The sequence below is a fragment of the Genypterus blacodes genome, unplaced genomic scaffold, assembly GCF_046128005.1.
Source record: "Genypterus blacodes isolate CSIRO-AG114 ecotype Tasmania unplaced genomic scaffold, CSIRO-AGI_Gbla_v1 ptg000040l_1, whole genome shotgun sequence".
Lineage (NCBI taxonomy): Eukaryota > Metazoa > Chordata > Actinopteri > Ophidiiformes > Ophidiidae > Genypterus > Genypterus blacodes.
Window position 1 is genome coordinate 205304 of NW_027466853.1, and position 25977 is coordinate 231280.

General features: G+C 43.4%; 2 protein-coding genes across 7 annotated transcripts; one reads left to right on the forward strand and one right to left on the reverse strand.

Annotated features, from left to right (window-relative positions):
• Positions 1-3426: 3426 nt before the first annotated feature.
• Positions 3427-8799, reverse strand: LOC142999148 (uncharacterized). Of its 4 annotated transcripts, none has more exons than XM_076148590.1 (6): positions 8472-8799; positions 8072-8128; positions 6687-7052; positions 5404-5643; positions 4434-4533; positions 3427-3972 (listed from the first exon to the last, which is right to left on the reverse strand). In XM_076148590.1, exons 2-6 carry the CDS (start codon positions 8121-8123, stop codon positions 3915-3917), a joined length of 816 nt encoding a protein of 271 aa, XP_076004705.1. In that variant the 5' UTR covers positions 8124-8128; positions 8472-8799; the 3' UTR covers positions 3427-3914. The 4 variants fall into 4 exon arrangements, with proteins under 4 accessions (XP_076004705.1, XP_076004704.1, XP_076004702.1 ...); XM_076148589.1 differs by having other exon boundaries at positions 3427-3975; positions 8072-8221; positions 8472-8796; XM_076148587.1 differs by having other exon boundaries at positions 3427-3975; positions 8472-8795.
• Positions 8800-11167: 2368 nt separating this feature from the next.
• On the forward strand, positions 11168-25734 carry LOC142999088 (uncharacterized). 3 transcript variants are annotated; one of them, XM_076148504.1, is made up of 11 exons: positions 11168-11269; positions 11507-11564; positions 14565-14915; positions 15952-16218; positions 17291-17557; positions 18368-18634; positions 20012-20299; positions 20635-20739; positions 20877-20920; positions 21063-22988; positions 23423-25734. In XM_076148504.1, the coding sequence occupies exons 2-11, from the start codon at positions 11525-11527 to the stop codon at positions 23450-23452; spliced, it is 3585 nt and encodes a 1194-aa protein (XP_076004619.1). In that variant the 5' UTR covers positions 11168-11269; positions 11507-11524; the 3' UTR covers positions 23453-25734. The 3 variants fall into 3 exon arrangements, with proteins under 3 accessions (XP_076004619.1, XP_076004620.1, XP_076004621.1); XM_076148505.1 differs by lacking the exon at positions 17291-17557; XM_076148506.1 differs by lacking the exons at positions 15952-16218; positions 17291-17557.
• The last annotated feature ends 243 nt before the right edge of the window (positions 25735-25977 follow it).

Here is a 25977-nt window from a genome sequence, read left to right on the forward strand (position 1 = left end):
GAGTGTGACATCTTTATTTCATCTTTAACCCCCGTTGTTGTTTTTCTGTCAGGTCAGATGCTGAGGTGAGGGGAAACAGTGTGACACAGAGGCTGCACACCAGCATCTCCTCTGTCCCGATGAAAAATGACCAGGTAGCTCAGGGAATCATCACAGACGTCAACCTGCAGGAAGAGAGCGGAGCAGAAGGCCTGCAGTGAGTTACGCCTCCCAGCACAGCGCCTGGCTTCCGCCGGACCCAGTCAGCAACTAATGTTGATTTAATATTTCCACAGCGTTTGTATATGTAAGCATACTTTCTGATTGACTCTACGCGTTCTGCTGAGTCTTCCTCTGTTTCTCCACAGGCTGCCGGCCAACATACTTGGTCAGTTTGCAGCCTGTGACTAAAAATAGCCGGTCACGTTTTCTCCACCCATGGCTCTAATCAGTTCAGACCAGCCATTCGCCTTTTGTTAGGCCTCCTCTTGTCTCTATCTCTGTGAACATGAATACGTGTGGCCCTGGCAAGGAAGTCCAACTGTGATAACAACAACTCTGCGGCAATGCACAAAGAGACACTGAATAATTTGAGGTCAACAGAGGCAAAACTGGCCGCTGATGTTTCTCATGAGATGTGTCAGATTCAGTATATTGTTCTTTACAACAACACGCTGCAAAAACAAGAATTCAACCACAGGCTATAGATTATTAGACTTGTTAGATGCCTGGAATTCATCCAAGTGTCTTATTTTGTGAGTTTCTCCGCCCGGGTTGGAGGATTTACACGTTAATATCCCAAACATCTGTTATGAGGAAATTAGATCAATTTGTTTATTTCTAGACAAATTCTAAGATTTCAAACCTTCAGTTCTATTCTATTAAACCAAAATAGTCCGAATGAGAGTCAGTGTGAGGAAACATGACAAATGAAAGCAGATGACGTGTTTATCAGTAACCATTTGGTGTCTTAAATGAGATGGATTTGAGGACAATCACGTCTCAAGCTTCTTAATTTGTTGGAATTAAGTGAAAATATGACCCCTATTTATATTCTGGCTTCAACAAATCTCAATTTATTTCTTACTTGATATGAAAAACTTCCCTGGAACGCAGAACATTTTGGTTTTGTATGTTTTTGCATTTCACACAGAGGCTAAACCTATGAATCAGCTATTGTTTGTGTGTGTGCAGAGATGCTGATGAGATAATACTCACGTGTCAAGGATCAGTAGTCGACATGTTTTCTGCCTTGTTGATTGCTCTAATCAGAGACCAGACAACCCTGCAAACAGTCTGTTTGTGAACCAGGCTGAGTAATATCGCTATATTATCGTACAGCACTGGCTTTTGGGGATAATTAGAGTAAAAGCATGTTTAATATCATTGACCTATTTCTGAAGGCCAGCGGGTTCTGTGCTCTCATACAGTCTAAAGATAACTCAGCTATGTTTGGGCTTTACTGACAAAACCCAGAGTAGAAGCTATCGGATCATAAATCCTCTCTCTCTCTCTCTCTCTCTCCCCCCCCCTCTCTCTCTCCCTCCCTCGCTCTCTCTCTTTTTATTAGCTGATTTCCTTTCCTTCCATCGCTCCTTTTTTTGACTCGTGCACTTTGGAAATAGATTTGCAGCGACGTTTGAAGGGCACCGGGGTCGTGTTCTTGGATTACCTTCAATCTCCAAAATGTCAACTTTTGAAAAAGCTCAGAAGAAGAAGCCTCTCAAAAGATTTAGACAGGGTTTATAAGCCCAAGAGTTTGGAGAATCACCCACAGAGAAGATGATGGATTTTAGGCCGAGAAATGTGACTCTGTGTATCACCAGTTAAACAGATAAATCAACAGAGAGAATAATGCAAATGAATGAGTCGGTTTGCAGATGAGGGAAGGGTGCAACTCTCTCTGGACACTGAGAGGGAATGGACTCAGTGTCTTCCTGCTTGTAGGAGCGTATAGAGGTTAACTGTTAAATTATGAGCCAAACACAGAGAGATCTAACTCATAGGTGTTGTGATTCAATATTCTTTCTTGTCCTTCACATTTCTGCAAACAACGCTGGAGAAACTTTATCTCTGCTTGATCAAAGTATGTTGAGGATGTTTGTACGTGAAAGTACAAACATCCTCCGCTTCCTCGTCGTCATCTGAGCCAAGATGGACTCCAGGATAGAAACTGCTTCACACATTATGTTATTGCTGGAGTCTGGGGGCATTAAAACAGGTAAGAAAGTGAGACGGAACAGCCAGTGTTATGAATTGCATCCAGTAAGGACATAAACACTGCATGTTGGCGTAATTTGTCTTGTTCAATTTACAGACCCTCATAATGCTTTACCTCAAATGAATTATGTTTTTGTGCACAAACACATTAGGAATGACATTACCTCCACAAACTATATTACGGCCCTTTGCTCACTCCCATATGTGTCAGGCCGGGAATTTGTGTACAGACGGCTGCTACACATTATTTACCTCCATCCCTGTGTGGGTCTCAATTCAGAGGAGGCACTGCGGCTTACAGGTTTTGCTTCACATGATGGATGTGCCTCTCGGGCACCTCCATCTTCTATTTGGTCGAATGGGAGGCACATAAACACAGGAAAGCACAGGGCAGATTAACAATACAATAGGATAAGTGCTAATGGAGGAGAGTCAAAGGGGATTGTGCCACAAATCTGTGTGAGGGTCCAATGTCCTGCTCTCTCTCAATGTCCAGATCGTCACAGAGGGGCCAGCCGGGTGGTGCTGACTCTATATCGCCTGAATGCTTGTGCAGACGTACACGGAGCCAAACTTTTACCTCAAGACTTTGTTTGGTAGATGACAGGTGCATTTTAATCTACTGGATTAAAGCAAGAGCCACCGGAGACTGTGGAGAAACTCTGAGCGACGTTCTGATGATCTGTCTTCCATCTGTATTCCAACTCAGCCGCTCATAAACTTTAAATTCCTCTTCATAATGTTTCATCATTGAGACCTCAGCATACAGCCTCAGGCACAGATGTGGGAGCTATATGCTGGATGTATCGCTCTTGTATCAGTTTTAAGGTCCTGCGGTGTTAAGGAGCTTCTGTGGTAACCAATTGTGCCTCTTCCCTTTGATTCTGGAATATTGGAACACAAAGCAGATATAAACTTTGGATCAAACTCCCAGAGGAACAGCTAAATGTTCGAGGCAGATGCTCACTTATCTTTTCCACCTATCTGGAACAAGTCCTGCATTTGACCTCTGATTTAACAGACTGGTGCTGTTTCCTTCCTGTGAACCAGCAGCTCAATGCAGCAAGAGATGCACTTCATTTTATATTATCAATAGAAAATACATCTGCAAACATTCTTACAAGTGTGTTTTGTGTTTTTGTGCATGAGGCAAGTTTTTGTCTGTGACTTTGAGAGCTGCCTTTTTTATTGTCAAACTGTATAATTTAAACAGTGACACACTGGTGACACATTTTCTTATGTAGTCTTTAATCTGCATTAATCAGAAAGATGACTTGTATTATTTACAAGTGAATAACTTGACAGGAGGAATAAACTGACTGGAATACAAATGAAATGTCCTCGCTTTTTTCTTTTTGTTTTATTGACGTGATTCAGTGTTGACTGTGTTTCAGATTCTGTGCCGGGACGACGATATGAAACCAAAACATTTGAATACATTACAGTTCATTCTAATACATGGTCATAGGGAGCTTACAAAATATTTCCTTTATTAAATACGATGTGTCAGGAGCAGCCCAGCAGGAGTCAGTGTGGAGTCAAAGCGGTGATCCCATTAGTCCATATTTTCTGTTTGTCAGCACGGACTTCCCCCTCCTCATTGTCCCGAGGCGCTGTAAGGTCAACTATCTTACAGCACAGGAAGTTCCTCCCTTGCTTCACTTCCTGTTCTCAAAAAAAACAGTGGTGGACTTAGTTGACCTTGTGCCTCCTCCTCAGATGTTATCATCCAGATGTCCGTGCAGCCTCTGCCCTCTGTTACTGTATCTGTGTCTCCTGGAAAGAAATTGGTGCAACTGTAGTTTCTCCAAGTGTGTATATTACATCATCTGTATATTATGTCCTGTATATCCTGTATATCCTTAGAGGATGGCACTACTTTCTTTCCTTTTAATTTCTGGCCTTATTTCTTCAGGATAGTTATAGTTCCTTTATACCAGACAACACAAGCTGAATTTATCCCCCATCTTGGTTATTTAATAAAATCATTTTGTTCCCATTTAACAAATATGACACTTTATGAACTGTAATATTCAGATTCAGATTAGATTTTCCCCTCTTTATTCTATTACCAGATGTAATAGATCTTAGCTGGCCTCGACACTAGGGGACTTTGTTTCCAATAAACTCTACTATACACAGACATTTTTCAAAACAATATCACGTCTGCTTTGCAGTGTAAAGCTTGGATACTGCTGCTGACGGTGTACCATGATCACTACGTGTTACAGTACCTCCACAGCAGTAGGAACACCAGTGTTCCTCCGACCAGCAGCAGGAGGACCAGGCACACTAAGGCGGCTGTTGTCCCTCTGCCCTCTACCTCACACGGAGCTGTCAGGCAGGAAAGAAACAACAAACAAAGCCAAACAAACAAAGTCACTGAAATGGCCTGAAGAGGATGCAACCGAAAAACGTCTCGCCTGTCTTCAGTACCTGGATCCTCGCAGCACAACAGAAGATTCACCTCTGTTTCACCTGTTTAGTTGCGGCGGTGATTCACTGATTGCACAATCTTTTATTACTGAAACGCCAACAGTGATGAAATGCACAGAACAGAGAACAGTCACAGTGGATTCCGGGAACCCCACCGCTGCTCTGAACATCCATAAAACAACACAAAGGCGTGACAGTGAACGCGGCAGCAAATACTGCAATACTGAGGTAAACTAACTAAGAACATCAACTTTTGAAACAAAAACTCTTGTCAATCATCTTCAACTCGCCCTTGCGGTACACACTGAGTGAAAACAGTCTATTTTAGGTCCTGAACCCCCTCTTATACTCCTGTTATGTTTGAGCTGACAGATGAATACCAACTCAAACTAAGTGGATCTCCAAAGCACGTATCCTTATCTCATAATTGAGTACATTTTACTGTCAAAATCATTCATTTGTATTTGAAGAGTTTGTCTTGTGATGAAAAAACTGCATTTCATGTCTTTGTCAGCTAATCACAATAGGAAGCATCAGCATGTTTACCTGCCACCTTTACAAACAGTCCCGTTGTAAACATTAATCACTTACCTAAGCTGCATATTAAGAAGAACTATCAATCAATTTGAGAGTGTCTGAAGTGATTTTTGTGTCAGTATAGGATCCTTTGGTTTAAATTTCGATTGACTGAACTTTAGCAGCACTTTAATGGCAGTTTAACTTTGTATTGCAGCATTTTCCCTCCTCCTCTTCCACCTCTGACCTTACCTGCAGTGTAGGTGGCAGTGCTGTATCCCAGTTTGTTGCTGACCCTGCATGTGAAGTCTCCACAGATGGGCGTCAAGGAGACAAACAGCACCGTCCCGTCACTGGAAACGCTCCCCACTATCTTGGTGATGGAGGCTCTCTCGTGGAGCCAGTTGAAGTGAGGGTCTGTCCCCCAGGCCTCGCCGCAAACCAGCGTGGAGTGGGAGACGTTGATGCTGACGGAGACGTGGTGCACGGCCTCTGGAAGGGAGACGGGAGACAGGAAGTGAGAGGAAGAGCGACAGGAGGAGATTAGTATCGAAGTGGAGAGGATGCAGCCAAGCTGCTTGAAAATGCAGGGTCAGATAGCAATGTGCAGAGATGATGGCTGAAGGGCTCCAGCTTCAGCATTTTCCTCGTATGAAATAATAATGGCACTGGGCTGTCGGTGAGAGTCAAAGACAAAGAATCATGGGAGCAGTTTAAAAATGTCAGGAGAAGCCGGCTCCATTTCTGAGACAATAATGAGCCTGGTGAGTGAGGCACACTGTCAGAGGGAGATATGATGGAAAACTCCAGAAAGTGAGATAGCAGATGTAGGAACAGTGGAACTGACAAATTGATCCAGTTAGTGTCGACAGACGAGAGCGAAGAAATGAAGCTTTGACAGAACAACTGAGAGAAAAGGCACGGCTGGGAGGGAAGGCAACAAAAGGGAAAGCCAGGAAGCAAAAGCCTATAGGCAGCATTTCAAGTGTGTCATTATTAAGTGAAACATCCACAGAGAGGAAGAAACAATGCCTGCTGGCGTGAAATTAAATCACATTCATTATGATTAATTGTTAAAGTTAACAGCAGAAAGGCCAAGCTGGAGCCGGCTAATGGCTGTAATTTCAGAACTTGAATATTTCAGCTTAAAGACCAAGTTTCTGCATAGAACGACACACAAAAGACAGCATGAAATGAAAATGCAGTTTTGTTGGTATCGCCTCACTTCAGCTGTTTGCAGCTCAACAAAGTCAGCAATGAAAGCTTATTAACCAAGTACCGAATCTGAGCAAACCCAAACATTGACTTTCCACCTCAACAACGGGCCAGATTGGGCCATTTAACAAATGTAACTGTTAATGAGAAAAGAGCGGAATAAACTTGAATGCAACATGTCTCTGTTATTCCACAATAACTTGCAACAATGACATAATTCTAATGGAGTTCAGTTGTTTTGGTGCCCTGGTGCTCTTCGTGTGCCACTAATGCCACAAGTACCGCAGTTAAAGAAACACTGTTCTATGCTTGGATCGCACCATATTCCCTGACGATGCAGTGTGCGGTGGTCTTCACTCCTCTTTGATCGGTGACGGTCACAGCATAAACCCCGCCGTCCGCTCCGCCGTATCCATACATGGTTAGTGTCGTCCCCTGCTGGTCCACGCTCACACGGACGTTTGGCCTTGTATTTGCACAATCCCGGTTTTTGACAGGGCACGTGGCCAGCGTCACCTTCCCGGGAGTAATTCCAGTCTCGGCCTCCCGTTCCCACGTTACCATGGAGACCTCTTCTAGGGGTCCATGCTCAATCTGGGCTTGGAGAACCAAACTGGAGCCAGGGATTTGATGAACAGGCTCCACGTTCAGTATGCGCACTGACATACACAGGAACCCGCATGGCACTGAGAACAGAAATTGGGCGATTTGTTATGGTACACTGTTGTACATCGCTGCTACATGGTCTCCACTCTGTGCTCTGCTACATAAAGTCTGTGTGCGGCACTTCATATTCATTAGTTTTGACCTTTTGGGGCTTGGACATTGCACAATCTGGGCAGAATGAGGACAAAACACAACAAACAACTTCCTCCTCGGCAGCTACTTTATAAATATGTAGAGCTGCTTCCCGTCAAACAATGTCAACCAGTGATTTATAGTGCGTGACAGCTACGCCTAATGTTATATCCATCAAACTACATCAAAATCCTAAAATCTGTGTCAAAAGTGCAGTGGACCTGTGAGCCTCTGTGCATTTACAGCAGGGAGGATTAATCATCACAACTGTGCTGCAGCTCCACTGGCAAATGATGACAGAGATTTAAATAATAACTCACAACAACGTTACTCTTTCCCTTACACACACACATACACACCTGGCAAATTACAGTGTGCAATGTCCAAACAAGGATGTGATCTTTATGTGTGTGTGTTTTTACTGCAGAAAAGGGAAATTGAGAGGTTGCCGAGGTGTTGTTTTGAAGCGATTCAATCTTTTCGACCTTCTGCCACATTCAAATGGCAATCGACCTCAAGATTGTTTTGTCTGTTTGCAGCACCGAAATGCAGAAAATGACACGTAATTCTCTCTAAATTTCTAGCCTTTGCTTTCCAACAGACCTAACCGGAAACGCAATCTATTTCCCACCATCTACGTTTAGTTTTTGGACCACATTGAAGGTAAAATGTTGCTGTGTTTTTACTCGATTATTGTGGTGCAACAGCAGATTCTTGAAATGGTGGAAAGTTCCCACCACATCACAGAATAGTTTGCCTAATACTCGCCGGCTTTTGTCTCTCCAGTTTTCCAGCCTTAAAAGCGTGTAGCCGTCATACCTAGCACAGACTGCTTTAGGATTTCTGCCTGTTGTTTTGGAGCAAAACTCTCCAAGGTGCTGGTATTTAAAAAAGGTAGAAGTCTTACTGAAGAGAAGCAGCAGGGAAACTCTCTGGCTGAGGAAACGGTGTCGGTCCATAACACCTGCTGATGCAGAGAGAGAACAGAGACCTCAGCACAGTTCTTCCTCTGTGCTCGTGCAGCAGGGTGGCACTACAGCGGGAATAACACCACCACCTCCACAGAAAATGACATTAAATGGAGGGCAAAAAAAACCCAAACAATGAAACCAGCATGTCAATGTATTAAAGATACAAAACAAAGGTTTGGAGTTTTCCTTTTTCTTAATTTATAGTCAAGGATCCAAAGACTTCTGTGAGTTGGCTTGGGTGCCAAAACACAGCAGGCACACACCCCGTCCTACACCGTGGGTGAAACATAACCTGGAATTCCCCTTGAAGTCGATCCAGCAGTGGGATTCACTTACCTTCACACACAGTCGGCCCTCCTCTTTGCACTTTCCACTTTCCTAAAGGTTAAAGTGCGGCTCAACGACTCTGCCAGCAGGTTTATGGCCTGAAATAAAGCAAAACCTTGCGTGCCCTCACTGCAGCACCGCCACAGAAACTAATTACCAAAGCTAAATGTTCCAGAACCCTCCGTCGTTCCTCTCCCTCCTGCGGTCCAGTGAGTGAGCAACACAAAGGCGTCACCTTGTTTTAAAGTGGGTCTGATTTCCTCCCTGCCACCCCTCTTTCCTGTACAGTAAATGCTTTGGGCTTTAAATAAGGTGACTTTCTATTGTGAAATCAGCACTCCTTTGTGTCAACTCCTCCCCCGTGAAATGTGTCCAAGCAAACTCCCACAATACAACATCTTTTATATGACCACATGTACATTTTCACTCTCACAGAGATAACATCGAATTCTTTTGAAGAAAAACTGATGACGATGTAGCAATTCTGTCTGAGGAAACAGGCTTTGTGCTACAGGATTCTTATCCAGCGGAAACGTTTTCCCACGTAGCCGATGTTTTGGTCTGTTCCACTATTATTTACATTTCTTAAGATGCACGTAAAGAATACATTCTCATGGTTTTTGCGTTTAAAAGAGTTGTTGTTAGTCTGTTGTTGTCCATTACTGCTGGTACATTTTGTCATTCACCTGCAGCTGAAAAACTGTTTAAGGGGAATTCCAACGCTTTACAATCCAAATGATACTCGTGCCCCAGGACAGTTGAACACACATCACAGTTTATTAAAGCTACAAATCAGTAGTAGTGTAGAAAAGTAAAACCAGCCTGGATGATTTCTGCTGAAGTAAAAATAAGTATTAGCAGTAAATTGTAAGGATGCATTCACAATTTGAAATTGAAGGGAACAGCCTAATGTTTTTGGACTTTGAAGTATTTGAGTTAAATGATAAAACCTTTTGAATTCTGATTTGTGCTCAAAATTGGACAAAGCATGAAAATCTCCAAATTGGAGCAACATTGCATTAGTGAAAGTTCTCTGACACGTTTTCCCCTCTAAGACTCTAAGAAAATGTGTCAGAGCTAAAAAAGAAGGCTGAGATACAAGAATCTATTTTAATCTCATCTTCAATTTAAAGCCCTAATCCGCTTTACATTTACATTTCCTCTAAAAATGCCATCGGTTAGAAGTACAAAGTAGCAAAAATGAAAATACTGAAGCAAAGAACCAATACCTCAAAGTTATACTTGCATAGATAACTAGGTAACACTGTATGACGTCGGGTAGTCACGGTGTAATTTCCCATTTTTGCATGTATGAATCAGAATAAAAACCAAAGGCAGAAAAATCTTATGGGTCACCAAACTGCACACGCTGCTGCCTGCCTGCCTGTAGATGAATGAAAGATGTTTTGTTCCAGCGACATCACTTAGTGAGGGATTATCTCTCTCTCTCCATTTCCCCCCTTCAGGACACCAAATGCATTTCAGTGAACGTTCCTGAGTCTCTGGGATAATGAGTGAACCAAAAGTGAGGAAAACTGATTATGAAGCCATTTATGTTTCCATAAATGATGTGAATTATCACAGGGTTAACAGCTGTGCCTCCTATTGTGCTTTGTCTACAAGGGCATGTTGTTAGCTGGAATGATCCAGTGGGTGGCACTAATACATCAGCTGAAAATTTAAACAGTGTGTCCTTAAATCACCCTCTGTCCTGATTTCATCAAACACCATCAAATCATTGTGGGGAGTAATTCTGGTTCCATAAGTGAATTCCTAAGTGTCTTTTTGTGTTTGATATAAATCCATGTAATTAAAAACGGAATAAGTGATGGTAGGAATAAAGATATCACTGCCAAAATAAATAAACACTGTAATCACATCAGCCACATATTATTGTGGCCATGCGAAATGAAAAAGTATGAAGATTACCTCCTCCAGTCTTGATTATTAAAAGGAAAACAATTAACATTTAGAAAAAGAATGATTATTCTCCAATTTTTTACATTATGTAAAATACCCAATTTGCATAGCAAAAAAATTAAAGCCACTTTATCTATATTTGTAGCTGCTGATCTTTTATTTGTACGAAAGTGAGATCTTCATTTTTGTCTTTTATTTGCACTTCTTAGGGGAAGCAATGATAAACTTGAACCCCCTGGCTTTTATTTGCCATATAAAAAGCAGCAAAAACATTCAATGTAATAAATTATAGTTGACAAAGGGCATTGTTGTTTGCAGAGTGAGTGTGTAGATTCAGTCAATCAAGCATCAAATCACAAAAATGGGGAGGAATTTTCTGCATGAAGTGAAGAATGTGGAATCATTTTCCATTTTCCAGGAATTTCCTTAAACTTTCTAGAACTGTTTTAAGATTAATCTATTTAAAAGGGACAGTTCATATTAATGAACATTTAAAATCAATGTATAGAAAATATAACAAAAATTCCACGAATGCCATAAATCCTCCCCTCCCATTTGTCTTCCTATCATGCAAATGTTTAACAAATTCTATAAATAAAAACTCTACATTTGAAACCTTCATTTATTACAAACAAACTAGTATTAGTATGAATGAATCACATGAACATTTACCCCATGATACTTTCCACTTCATACGACCAACCAAAGCAGCAGCAGCAGCACAGACTGGCAGGTGTGTGCGGAAACAGTGCTGCTGGCCCTTTAAGAGAGCAGGTGGGTCTGACAGGTAAGAGAAAGGAAACAGGAAGTCATTTTTGAACAAACAGACACATTCGCTCTTTCTGTTTGGTAAAACTTGAACATGAGGTCAGAAGGAAACCACTTTGGTGAGTCTCTCATATAAATCTGCTTTCTTATCACTGATGAGTCATGTCATTGACATTAGTCAAGTAGTCAAATGTATGTTTGTCTTGGTGTGGTGGTGGTGAACTGATCTGAATTGAATGCCTGACAACAACAAAGGCTAAGACACATCTGCAGGTGCAACGTTTCCTCTCTGTCATGTCTCTGAAAATACAGTTTTAATAATAATTGTGTTGAATAGTCTTTCTATCTTTCCACAGACCGGCCTGACTGAAGAGATGAAACTACATTCGTTCCTTATCGGTCTGTCACTGGAAGGTAAACAATTTCCACTGACCGCTTCTATTCTAGGAGTGGCGGTAATATTGTTCTGGTTTCAGACTGCTCTGAGTGTGTCTGGTCCACTGTGGGAATGAAAAACAGGAAAGTCTGCCACATTCCAGGCACGTTCCTAAAACAATCACATTTAGAGCGAAGCACTACGAACTGCTCTTAAACCTGCACGGCTGCATTCCCGTCTGTGCACCGACTGCTGAGTGATGCCTTCAAGGTCTCCTCCCAAACTCCAACATATCAGCCCTCGGGTTGTTTCTACTCAAGTATGCCATTCCTTATTCTAGAGAAGGACGGGTGATACTACACGCTCTGAATGCGGTATCGACACAACAATGAAGTATGTGGTTGTAACAATACAGACGCTTAGGAGCTTTGTGTGAGAAATATGAAAAGTGATTTCATATGATAGCCTGGCCCATGAGACTGCTGTGTTACAAAATGAGCACAATGATATAGTAATGTATATAATAATACCTTTAGCTTGAGTGAGACCAATATGTAGGCCTAAGCACAAAATTGGCTGATCGATCATATTGTGACATTTATCGCGCTCAAATCCAGCATCGTTAAACTTTGCTGCTACTACAACAACAAGTAATCTATTCATGAATAATAATTGAAAGATCGTTTATAAAAATCTACGCACTACATACTATCTGTGTTATAGTGTTGAGTATGATACATTCCACACTAACACGTTGTAGCATAATGCAGTGTTGGGTCTATGAAAAGAGGAACAATTCAAGTTTTACTCTGCGGGAAACTTAATTAATTAGTTTTAATTCAAATTCTTTCACATTTGAATAAAAATGCAAACTAATGGCCAAAAGTGTGTGTGTGTGCGTGTGAGTGAGTTCAAGCAACACTTATCTAGGTACGAGTGCTGCAGTCAGATGGAGTAAAGAAAATGTAAATGGTATTTTAATTTGTGCGTTAGCTAAGGCTTGTTGTTCATGCATGAAAGATAATAATTAGTAGTAATAATCTGCAACACTTAATTCACAATATGTAATATTCATTTAACCTCTTTCCATTGCCAGCTGAAATAACACAACTGTAATTCAACCTAAAGAGATCATGAAACTTTGAACCTTTTCGATTTTAAGGTTGGATAAACAAATATACATAGAGATCAATGATGCCTGTCAGAGGACAAGCAGTCTGAGAATATTTTATATATGTTGTGTAAAGAAAATGATAAAAAGAAAAGAAGAAATGTTCACAGTGCTGCAAGTGCTATTTATGCGTAAATAAATTCTTGGATCAACTTTTCCACGACCCAATTCCCACCTGTATCCAAACTTTCATTGAAATCAATCTGTCACATTCTTAAGCCACCTTGCAGACAAACAGTTAGAGCTGAACAAGGAACATTTGTCTTTTTCTCATAATGTAATAGCCTGAAGAGTAAGAAGCTTTATTTGTTCTAGGTGTAGTTTTTTTTAAATGTGTCTAAAGCTGAACCAAATTACACTTAGTGAGAGTTCTTCGATAACTTTTCAAGAAACTCCCAAAGAACTCCCTTCCTGGATCCTCCTCTGGATCCTGATCAGCATCAGAAATCAATGGGTTTTATTCTGAGACAAACAAACAAACAAAACAGATGCCAGATGATTCATGATATGCATTTAAAAGAACAGACAAAAGCAAAGAGAGCAGCATTGTTAAAGACACTAACATCTAAAGTTTAGCCACAGCACGTGACCGCCCGCTGACCTCTGCGCTCTTATTTGATCACTGTCACCACAAGCTGTTGATGCGTCTGGACCATCAGCTGCTAACAAACTTCTCATAACGCTGTTAATCGATTTTATAGTATTAAATCAACGGTAACGAAGAAAAATCTGACTGTTTAAATCATATTTACAACATGTTTGGAGTCCTTTGCTGTGCTGACCTCCTAATAGCATCATATCCAACTGCACCTGAAGGCACCATGATTGTGCTGTCTCACCCAAGGGTGTTACTCGTGACTCATGATTCTCTTTATCATTCTATCTCTGTTCAAAAGCAACAGGGCTATTCGTGTGTTTAAACATGAATCAGTGCAGTGCCTGAGTGAAATCCATCTCTTGTCATTTTATACTCGACTCCACTGTGACAATCCTGTAAAGGCAGTCCAGTGAGACTGATCAGGTCCATTTTGATCTGATTTCACTATAATTCATTGGCTGCTGTTCTCTTGTGCGCTGGCTTTATATGCCTGTAAAGGACCTCAAACTATTCCTCTGTGGTTTCCCTGCACAAATCAGTGGAACACAAACACAAGGCTGGCAACCAAATGCCAAACTAGAACAGCAGTGGAGCACAAACCTCTGCCAAGCATGAGTAAACTTTACTATTTTACTTATATACTGCTCTAAAAAGAAAAAGGGACACAATGAACAACAGTTTTGGCTCAATCTTACTAACTATTAAAAATGTGTGAAACCTGTTTGCATGTTACTGTAACAGCAACATCTCAGTGGCTGATGTTTCTCAGCCTACCTGGAACAAATGACACACATAGGTTGTCTCTTATAGGATACAGATGTCCGATTGTTGCCTTACATTTGGCAACAATCAAGTTGACAAAAATATAGAAGAATTATTTAAAAAAAATCATTTTATCAATTGGATTCACATTTGCACTAAAATGTAGTAATAGATCATTGAATTCTTCCCTGATCCATACTCCATGCTTAAATCTTGGCTTGCTAGTAGAGCAGCAATGGACCGACAGGTGGCAACAGCTTAATATCTAAAAGTATAGCATAGTTGTTTCCATCAGTTGTGTTTGTGGGGAAAGATTGTCAGCCAACCACTGGGCCTAGAAAACAATGACTGCAAATATAATTTCAACAAGGCTTAACAAAAACAGAAAACGTGTGTTTACTTTGGGATTATTTCTAAGATGAGTGTGTACCTTCCAAACAGGTTTTTACCCCTTGAGTTCAGCCTGCGTGCATTTTTCTCTGACTTTCTGCTTTGTCTCTCCTTCAGTCCTCCTCTTTGCTGATGTGATGGCACAGGACCCAGTCCAGATCCAGTTCCTGACAGACCCGGTGCTGGTGCAGACTGGTTCAGCGGCAGTGTTCACTGCACAGACTGTGTCAGAGGTGTTTACCATGACATGGTTGTATCAAGGGGTAAACACGCTGGGTGTGTGGACCGGAGGATCTCAATCTCTCAATGCCGTGCCCCAGTTTCAAGGCAGGGTCACCATCACTGCCACCACGCTGCAAATCAGAGGGGCCGAACTCAGAGACGCAGGGAACTACACTGTGGAGGTGACCCCCACAGCTGCCACAGGCCTGCGAGTTAACTCCAGATCAATACAACTGAGGGTGTTTGGTAAGAGATGAAGTGTGCCAGTGAAGACAGAAGAGGGGATGGAGGAGAAGGAGGAGAAGGAGGGGAAGGCAATCAGGGAGAGAAGTACGAGGGGTGGGAGTGGGAGGATTCGAGGGAAGCAGTAATGTTAAGGAGGAACAGGAGGGAGTAAAGAGAGAGGTGGGAGGATTTGGGGAGTGAGAGAATGAGTCTGGGAGGTAATGAAATTAGTGACCCATAGTTGGCAACGCTAAATTAATGAAAGAGGAGGAGGGAATTAAGCTTGTGGCTCAGGGCTTTATACTAATTAAAACTCATTTTACATTCAGCTTTCAAGCTCTCAGATGTTATGATATTGTAGCCGCTCAAATGTAACATCACATTAACATACAGTATTTACATACATTTACATATAGACCTGTAATGGAGCCTGCACAGCAGAGTGTTTCACACAGGAGCAACGTGATGCAGCCTTTCCCATCCCTATTAGCATGATGAAACTGAGATGGAGTGGCAGGGTGACGTCGCTGTCAAGAGCTGAACACGTGCTGGCAAGTGATCAGATTGGACGAGTTGCAAATGAGAAGCTTCGGTTACGTTACCAGGTTGAGGCTTTGTGCTTCAATTTATCAGAGGCGGTGGGGATAATGGTATATACAGTTAGATACAGAATTCATCGACTAGTCCTCATCTTTGAAGCTTTGAAGTGAAAAACAATGTTCAAATGTATACTTCCAAAAGGCATACATCCTGCAGACTATTCTTGTTATTTCAGACGCTGGTATGAGATCATTTGAGATCAGTCAATCAGTCAGAACAAATTAAACCAGCGCATGATGTATGACCAGTATATTAAAGCTGTGTTATGAATCTCAGACTGACTCATTAGTATGGCAAAAGGTGACACAATTAACTATCGAAAAATGATTTAAAGTTTGCAGCTTCATGCTTCCCAGGAGAGGAAGAGGAAGGGAGAAAGCTACATGTGTCCTCTGCTCTCATTGGCCCATCCCATATGTCTGTATTCAGATGAGCATCCCCGATCCTCTCCCTGTAGATGCAGTAGCTGGGGTGAGTCTGTCCGGCCCCTCAGTGGCTGTGGAGGGGACAAATGTGTCTCTGAGATGTACAGGGACGGCTGGGACAGACACTACAGTCCGGTGGGGTAAGGACGGAGCGGCCATCAGTGCCGGCTCCAGGATCACCATCTCGGCAGGCTGGCTGGTCATCAACCCGATCAGGCTAGGTGACACTGGGGAATACACCTGCACGGTCAGCAACCTAGTCAGTGCCCGCAATGCCACGCAGAACCTCACTGTTTACTGTGAGTCAAAACAAAACCAGCACCACAACATTGGCTGTAGCTACTTCACAGGTTGTGGTGGTGATGGGGGGAGTGTGATGGGAGTTGGGTGGTGTTTGGTGTGTCTTAAAACTCATTAGTTTTGTTCTACTAGTTCAAAACGACGAGTTCAAGCTTGATTGTGACCATCAAATGGCTAAAGTTTAAGAACAGAGACACAAGAGTCCGTTTTTCCTTATGACATCCACATAAGGTAATACGACTTCAAATTCCTCTGTCCCTATAGAAAATCTAGTTAGAGACAGTCAAACAGTCTTATCAAGATTTGGCACACATTTACAGTTAGCATCGTGCAGGATTTCTTGGGTGCTGCTCATTGCTGCCCCCAATGGCCGATAGAGGTAAACAAACTTTGGTAACAGAGGAGTTATTTTTTTCCCACTTACGGTCCGACAGCAAGGCAGGCAGTCCAGAAGTCTGTAGCTAATAAGGGAGAACAAGGAAGGACAATGTGGGAAACAATGTTACACTCAAAGTTGATAAATTTTTTGGGGTTGGGGTTACGTACCTTGAATTTACAGAAAAAGACAAGAAGTCAAGAATGTCTCATCACAGAGGTTGACCAGTCACCTCCTTATTGTTGGACCATGGGTGTAGAAAAACTGATGCGTAACGTATCGTGATGCTTTACTTTGTCCTGGCTCCTGGGCTGGGTTTCCAAATGAGAGCAGAGTAAAACCTGGAGTACCGCCCACCACCATAGTCACTGCCTGGACATATTAACCGAGCAATGGTTACATAATGGGTGGGTTAGGATTGGGACTGAGGTAGGATTGAGCAACTCGTGTTACTCTGCCTCATGTGTAACCTCACCCCAAATGCTAGTTAGTTTTTAAAGCTACATGTGTCCTGTGATCTCATGCAATAGTATCTGTAAGCTGTGGAGCTTTGGATACATTCTGGGTTCAGCAGTAGAATATTTAGCCTTTTTATCTTGGCCAAAACATGAAAAGTATTGCAATATATCTCTCAACATATAGGCCTATCCCATATGTCTGTATTCAGATGAGCGCGCCTTACCCTCTCCCTGTAGCTGCAGTAGCTGGGGTGAGTCTGTCTGTCCCCTCAGTGGCTGTGGAGGGGACAAATGTGTCTCTGAGATGTACATGGACGGCTGGGACAGACACTACAGTCCGGTGGGGTAAGGACGGAGCGGTCATCAGTGCCGGCTCCAGGATCACCATCTCTGCTGGCTGGCTGGTCATCAACCCGTTAAGGCAAGGTGACGCTGGGGAATACACCTGCACGGTCAGCAACGTAGTCAGCGCCCGCAATGCCACGCAGAACCTCAATGTTTACTGTGAGTCAAAACAAAACCAGCGGCTGGAATACTGGAAGTGTTTTCAAAAAAGTCATTTCATTTCTTTCACTTCAAGAAAAAAAGGCTTCAAAGTTGAGGATTAGGTTTGATGTTTCTGGTATGTTATGTATGTTGCATTCATTTCTTCCGTCCTAAGAAAGAGCAGCACAAAGCCACTAACTCTGCCACATTAAGCATCCAGCACCGACACCCAACATGTCAGTCCTGAATGAGTCTAAAAGGTCAAAAACTCCATTCTGCAGCAGCAGTGTCCTTGAGGAGGACACTTGGCCTCCACTTACTCACTGTGGATATGAGAGCTTGTTAAATCCCTAAAATGTAAAATGTCATGATTGAGTAATAGATACGCGCAGGAGGAAAGACCCCAAGAATAGAGCAGGACGTGAATGAAGGTGTGTGGCGAAAGCTCAGATGTTATGTTTGTTGTTCTTACTCTCTCTTAGTCACAGCCTCCTCCATTCAAACGCCTCCTCTTCTCCAATCTCCCAATTATTTAAGTTCGGCTGCTGGCCAAGAGGCATCTCGGCTACCACTCATACCGTCTGCCCTCTCGTTCACCATCTGTGCTTCTGATCTGAATACTGTCCGTCTCCCAGCTCTCACTTGCTTTGATTACAACAAATTAGTCTCAGAAGAAACATACAACTGCCCTCTATTGCTCCATCTCTACAAATATTGTGTGTGCTCTCCTGTGCTTGATAATGTGCACACAATGGCACCTTGAGGAAGCTTTTCTCAATATGTTTGCCTTTGCAGCTCTCTAGACAATTTCTTTCTTTCTCCCTGTAGATAGAGTGGCTGGTGTGAGTCTGTTTGTCCCCTCTGTGGCTGTGGAGGGGAAGAATGTGTCTCTCAGCTGTACACAGACAGCTGGGACAGACACTTCAGTCCTTTGGAGTAAAGATGGTTCGACGATTGTTGCTGACTCCAGGATCACTATCTCCGCTGGTTCGCTGGTCATCAACCCAGCCCGTCGAGCAGACACTGGGGAATACACCTGTACTGTCACTAACCTTGTCAGTGCCGGCAGCGCCACACAGAGCCTCACTGTCAACTGTGAGTTTAAACACATCCACACAATTTCCAGTTGTTGACAGAATAAGAGGGTGGACACATTATTGGGCTGGCAGGGGCCCAGAATTTTCATGGGCCCTAAAATCTCTGATAGCTTCCCTGGCTGCACCAAGGTCAATAAGTTAACATGCCTGACTAATCTAGGTCTGCTACCCGGAGTGAGCATACATACATACATATAGATTTGTGCTGAAAGTTGATGAAAAGCTTGACAATCTATGGTTGAAGAATTCTGTGTTTCTGGCTGATTTGCATTATTGTCTCAATTCCAGATACTGACTTTTACTCATTTTTAAGAAAATTCCCAGATCGAGTTGATCTGAAGTAGAGAAACTAAAAGCAGGGTCAGACTTGCTTTCTTGCTTTCACTTGTAATCAGCAGCAATTGCCTTAAAAGAAGCCCAATACTCCAGTGTGTCTGCTGGTTAAGATTACTTTCTGTGTTCATACTTGAAACAAAATCACAAGTCTTTCCTGAATTCCTGTTCCTGTACAGAATCATTATTAAACTCTGTCTGATTCTAGCATAGCATATGATCTTCCATCTCATCAACCCCCACATCCTGGTCCTCCATCAACTAACCTGTGTGTCTACTGCACTGCTGACTGTTTTACCCAAATGAGAAACACATTATACGATTAAGGCTCTGCTTGCCAAACACGCTGGCAGTCATGGTACTGTAAGGCGTATTGATTTTGATTTACAACTCCTTGAAGCCAGAGAACTGTTCACACCAGACAGATTTACAATTGGTCATATAAGGTGAATGTGCAGTGTCTCAGTTAGAGGGAATGGGACATGCTGTTCTGATGCAGACCCATTTTCTAATTAGGGCTGATAACACTGACATGATTTGCTTCCCTAATATAGCTTGAAATAAAAATCAAATTACTCTTTGACAGTATGTAAATTGCAGTCCGACTAATGTCAAATATGTGGCACAGCGAGCCGCTAGTCTGGATTGTATTTATTTGGTCATTTTGCAAGACTTTTGATCGGTTCTCATATATGAATCCACAATGCCCCTCACTCACCAATAAGCAGGGAAAGGTGAAGAAGAAGGGACATTAATGAATCATGAGACAGTACTGTAGCAGCCAGTGTGATTTGATTAAGTAAAAAAAATATCCATTTGGGTCAGAGTGAGGCTGTAGCACCTTCATTATCTACACAATATGCCAACATGATCAAAGAAGGCTCTCCAGAGTGCCCTCAGACAGACAAGTGGACAATAATAACACAGAATAGATCTGTGCACTTGAGTTATACAACTGGGATTGAATTTATTCTAATAGAAAACTTCATCTGTTGTACTTTGTGATGTTGATTATGATGTCCTCTCACGGTCACTGAACCAGATGGCCCTGACACCCCTGTGCTGACCAGGTCCGTCCCAAAAGAATGCGTGGGAGCGGGGAACGTTGGGGTGGGACAGGCGGTGCGGCTCACCTGCACGTCTGAGTCCCTGCCCCCTGCCCAGTTCACATGGCAACACAACGGGCAGGCTGTCACGTTCAGTCAACCAGGCAGCGGGGTGCTCAACATCCAGACTTTCTCCACCACTGACAGCGGCAAGTACTCCTGCGTGGCCAGAAACGCCGTCACAGCAGGCACCTCAGAGCAGACCACAGACTTGGCCATTGTTGGTGAGTTATGTTGGTCACTGACCTGTTTATGACTGATGATGATGATGGTTGGTTTTGGACTCCTTCCCTGTATCTGTCTTTGGGACAGGAGAGGGACAGAAGGTGTCCCAGGAGATTGTTCAGGTGGAAATCTGGCCAAAGTCCTTCAGTGACTTTGAGAGTATTCCCTTTATTTAGTTTCTCTCTTTGCTGTTACTTCATCATTCTTTTTTTTTTTTTTTTGAATCTCGTCCACCTCGTTTTTTCTTTCCTTTTTTTATTTAAGTCTCCAGCCTGAGCCCCAAACTCATTATCTTTATTAATTCTCCCCCTCTGCATCATTCTTTCTATCTCAGACGTATGTCTCAGCGCAGGGGAAGTGGCAGCGATTGTGGTTTGCAGTTTCCTCCTGCTGATACTAATCATTGTGGCCATTCTGTGCCTTGTTAGATGGAGGAGGGGTAAGTCTGCACGTTTAATCATTTACAATTGCATCTCCACTTCTTACTGCACGTTTTGTTACATCAATTTGTGTTTTGTATGATTTCCACGTTTGCTTTCACTGAATTGAAACATGTCACGATATCTCTCATTGCAGTGAAGCAGAGGAATAAGGAAACTGTGGACCTGCAGAAGATTTTAGTAAGACGGGATAATGTTTGATTGATTAGTCTTTTTCCTGCCCATTTGATGGTGCTAAATGCATATTTATAAATGAACCCCCCTCCTTCTGTCTTCCTTGTCTTTCTCTCTATCCCCTCATTTTTCGTCTGCTCTCATTAAGCCTCCAGATCCGCCACCTCGTGATCCAAGGAATTTGGGCCAAGGTCCTCATCCGCCCCTCCATCAGTCCAGCACGCACGCACAACGGCGTGACCCTTTTTATGCAGTCCCACCTGAACACCATGGCAACCCACAGACACAGATGCCGAACGGCCGGCATTACTCCAACTTACACCAACAGAATGGTCGTACCCACACTAACAGACTCGCACACAATGATATTCAGCACACCAATTCATACCCACACAATGGCCTTGACAACCCAGACTTCACACACACAGCTTCTCAGAATGCAAACGCACATCCAAACGCACAGCTGCAGAATCCTAACATTGTCATACAGACTGGCACTGCCCAGGGCAATGCCCAGCCGCAAACAGTCCAGGTCACCCTTAACACGCTGCCCAACACTGCCCAGCAAAACAACAATGCACAAATGCCTACAATTCATGTCAATGTTGGTTCCAACCCGGTCAACGGCCAGCAGACTCAACAAGATGTTTCAGCATCAACAACCAATCACGTCCCTTTGCAAAACCAACAAAACCAGATAACAACAAGGCAGCAACACGCGAATCCCAGCAACCAAGTGGAGCAATACTATCCTAGTGGCCCCCTAATGAACGGTCAACCAGATACGAGTAATCAAACGCAGCCAAGACTTATCTCGACTGGACACACACACTATAATAGAGACAACACTGCTCAGAGAAATGCCAACACGCAGACCTACCAGCAGGAGCGAGTGTCTAACGCCAGATCTGTGCACAACGTTCCTGCTGATAGAAACACTGCAACACGTGATGCTTCAACAGCCGGCAGCTCCTCCCAACACCAGATGCCATGGGATCGCCTCAGAGGTACACCAGCGTATCCCAATAGCACACTTCAAAGAGGACAGGCTTTACCCGACTTCACCTCTGACTACACAGAGAACACTACCCAGCCTCCCATACGTCAGGCGAGGACGCCAAACAGATCTCAGCCTGGACCTCGAGGCCAAGGAACCACACGGAGCAGAGTGCCACCCAGACAAGAAGTGTCAGTGGATAGACAGACTCAGACCCGTTCTGTCGCTCCTGGAACCAATCATCAAGGACAAAGCAGTCAGAGTGCAGCACAGCTTGAGGCTACACAACAGACGCGTAGAAGCCCCCGTGCACAAAGGGAGAGCACTCAGCAAAACATAAGAGGTCTGACTAGTAGCCACACTACCCCGAGGCAGGAAGTTGTACGCAGCAATAACCCCCAGGCGCTGCCTCTCATGAGCCACCAAAGCCCCACAGGCCGCACCGCTGTATCACAAGGGTCTGTGACACAACAGCGACTGATTGCACCACAGGCTACAGATGCAAGAGCTCTGGCCGACCCTAATCATCTTCCACAGGCACACACGGCCCAGCAACACAGAGCTGCACAGGTTCAAACAATACCACGAGGCCCTGGCACACAGGCGCAGCCTGGCGTGCGGGGTGCCAATCAACCTCGCCAGGCAGGCACCGCTCCTGCCCGATACCCTGCTGCCCAGCCGACTCCCAACAACCTCACTCAGGCTGCACTTAGAGATCACACACACAAAGCTCAGACATTTCAAAATCGGAACCAACAGACCAAAGCTGCTTTGCTTCACCCTGGACCACAAACCCGAGCAGCTGAGCACCCACCTATTCCTCCTCCTGTTATCCCCCTTGCCCAGTTCCAGACTCTCCCACAGGAGCGATCTCAGCACAGATCCCCAGCTCGGGGCCCTCAACCCCCGAAGCCTCCCGTTAACGTACCTTTGGCACAGCGACATGTAGTCCAACAGCAACACAGAGAGCAACGCCATGCCGCCACCATGCACACCCACCATCACCACCCACCTGGAAATGCACACAGGCAAGCCCATACCCACGGGCATCCTACCCACGCCACCCACCCACGGCAGGTTAGTGAAACACAGCGTGCTAATTTGAAACTCAGGCAGACAGATGCCATATATTTACTCATGCTACAGATTTCCAGCACATGGCTTTCTTTCTCACATGTGCACTTATGTCTGTCATAGTTTGTCACGCTTCCTGTGTATGTGTATGCTCGGCGAGTGTGCAGTGTCAAAGCCCCACATCTTCGTGCCCCGTCGCCCTGCCAGTTTGTGCTTTAGTCTGTGATGTACATTTCCTGACAGCAGCTTTTAGTGGAGCTTGCATTTTATTTATTTTTTGGATTGACAAGCTTCTCCATGCCATGCCCGTGTTCTGTCTTGAGTGTATTTGTGACACTGTGGCAGTTGTAAAAGTAGAATTGTACATCAGCGGTGCTTCAGCTTCTTCTTCTTCTGCATGACATGTTGGCAATGAAGGACTTGTTCTGTCTCTCCAGCAACAGGCTCACAGAGGGGGACCGAGATGATGACAGATGTCAGCGTTCTGCATTCAGCACTGTCCCGCATCCACTGACACAAACAAACAGCTGACAGACGTGATCCAATACAACACCAAGCCAGACAGACTGCACAAGTTTTCCCACTCAAAAGATCTCCATCATAATCTGGCATTGTCTCCTATAGTCAAATATTATGGAAAATAAATGAACGGGAACATATTATCTCAAGGCTCTATTGTAGGATGTTGTCACAGCAGAATTAAACTTGAGATTTTTAACTTTTATCTAAAATGTTCCCACACTTATGTTTTATTCCCCTTATGGTTTGCAGAGCCGGAGCCGATCCACATGTATTGTATTATTTTCACTTCTGAGGCACCAGTCATGCGTCAAACTAAGCCAGGAGTCTGCTCAGAGTAGACATGTTCAGTGACCCGTGGCCCCCGACAGAGCCCACATCCCCTTCATCCATTCCAGCAGTAACTAAGCAACACCACCTTGACAAAATGCACTTGAGATGTTTACATGAATATTTCTGCTACACACAGCTATACGTATAAAAGATAACGGCAAACAAGAAGGTAATCAGCATGATTTTTTTTTTTTTTAAGACTGACTTGGAGCTGTTGGAAGTCATGGCGAACGAAATTAGCCTTAGTGGTCATTATCTACATGGAACTATTCACTCTGTGGCTTCTGTTTACAGGCGCCACTCATGACGCTTCTCAATTAAGGGGATTCGCCTCAGTGGTGCTTGGATGTAATGCTCAGCTAACTATGAAGGGGATCCCACGAATGGATTGGCATTTATTAATTAAACCCTTTTATGTGACTTAAATGATTTGGAAAACATTAACACCCACGCACGACTGAGGTCAGCACAAAGAGCCACCGTGCTTTCTGCCGACTAGGCGAAGTGTAACAAGTTGCTCGGCGCCTCCACTGGGCCGTGGACAGCTCAGTAAAAAATGATGCATACTATGGAATGGCATCGTTATGTTGTACAGATGATGTATTTATTGATTTATAAGGCTTTTTAAACTCAGGTATGTTTTGGTGAGAATAGATTGTTGTATCATTATTATGTTGGAATGACCAAAGTTAATATAAAAGGACATACAGTTCAACTTTGAAAGCTGAATATTTCACACCTCAACAATCACAATGCTTGGACACAAACCAACCATCTGTGGCAAGAGATTGCTTAAATTATTTTCACTCTCCTGTTCTGGAAATCTAACACTTCTGCTTACACTGCTAAATAAAACAGCTGATATTAATGCAGACATTTGATATCCACATATAGTACAGTATTTATCTGTGCTTCTCAGGCAAGATGTGTACATTGCTTTTGCTGTAATGACAAATTCAAATCCATTTTTGGAGTAAAGTTTTTCCTGCGTGTGTGTGTGTGACAAACTGGTGAACAAAACCAAAAACTCTTGTTGAGCGTATAACCTGTCCATTTGCTTCACAATTTGAATGCTTGGACAGCAGCCAGAATGCACAGTTAGGATTTGACTCTACCTCTACACTCAGAACAAATACAGTCTTCTAAACATAAGGGTCTTTTGGTTTATAGCGTCGGATACCGCCTAAGTATGTTGACACTTACAAAGCCAAACCCCAAACGCACCAATTTATTTTGGTGCGTCTCTGATTCACACAGTTGTTTGCGGTCTGAGCATATTTCTGTTCGCCGTGTCTGTAGTGCTAATTATGCATGGAGCCTGTGTTCACAACGCCGCTGTTGACTCTCCTCAGCTAAATCTGTTCCTTCAGCTTGTTGCGGAGGTGCAGAGCGCGTGTTTGGATCACAGCTCCATCAGTCTCCCAATCCCCAGCTCCCACTTGTACGTCACCTCTGATGAACAGCGCTGCTGCTCACTATTGGAGACACTTCACTGCAGTCTAGTGCTGTAATGAGTGGAGATGGAGTGCGTTTGAGTACCTGGTGCTAGAAAAGGTTATGGCATTGCCCACCAGTTCCAGGTGAAAGCAGGTGATTTATGAAAAGTTTGGAGTACTTCTACAAATGCGACACTGTGTACACTGTTCCAACTACTGCGACTGTCTTTAGAGTGAAGTGTATTATTTGTAGAATAAACAACTAAAATGACAAGGCTCGATATATACACACAGTAAACCGCAAGCACTGATGTGGCTACTTTCCCTGGGCCAATTTGCATGTAAATCTGCTTGTGTTGTTTTATTATACCAATTTACCATGATTTACTGTGACTGCAGCAAGTAATTGTAATTGTTTATGCAAACCCTTTGGAGGCATAAATTAAAGGCAAACAACTCAAGTCTGGTGAGTGAGAATGGTGCATTTTTCTTTTCGCTTTGATGAATGCTCATCTTGTGTTTGTGCATGTGTGAGTTTGTGTTTCCAACTGCAGCAGCTTTTCTAATTCAACCGTTGAGCCAATGTTGATTTTATTCAGGCGTCTCCCGTCTATTTTGCACAGAAAACCACAAGACGTCCAGCATAATCCGGGTCTAGATTGTATTTATACTCAGCTGTGTGTTCTCGGGGCCTCTGTGTTTCT

Coding starts and splice junctions, on each gene's coding strand:
- LOC142999148 (XM_076148589.1), bottom strand. CDS start 8,123: ATGGACCGACACCGTTTCCTCAGCCAGAGAGTTTCCCTGCTGCTTCTC. Junction 5,644..6,686: donor CTGCATCGTCAGGGAATATG/GTGCGATCCAAG, acceptor TCTCCCTTCCAG/AGGCCGTGCACCACGTCTCC. Junction 3,976..4,433: donor GTGTTCCTACTGCTGTGGAG/GTACTGTAACAC, acceptor ATTTCTTTCCAG/GAGACACAGATACAGTAACA.
- LOC142999088 (XM_076148504.1), top strand. CDS start 11,525: ATGAAACTACATTCGTTCCTTATCGGTCTGTCACTGGAAG. Junction 16,219..17,290: donor GCAGAACCTCACTGTTTACT/GTGAGTCAAAAC, acceptor CTCTCCCTGTAG/CTGCAGTAGCTGGGGTGAGT. Junction 17,558..18,367: donor GCAGAACCTCAATGTTTACT/GTGAGTCAAAAC, acceptor TTCTCCCTGTAG/ATAGAGTGGCTGGTGTGAGT.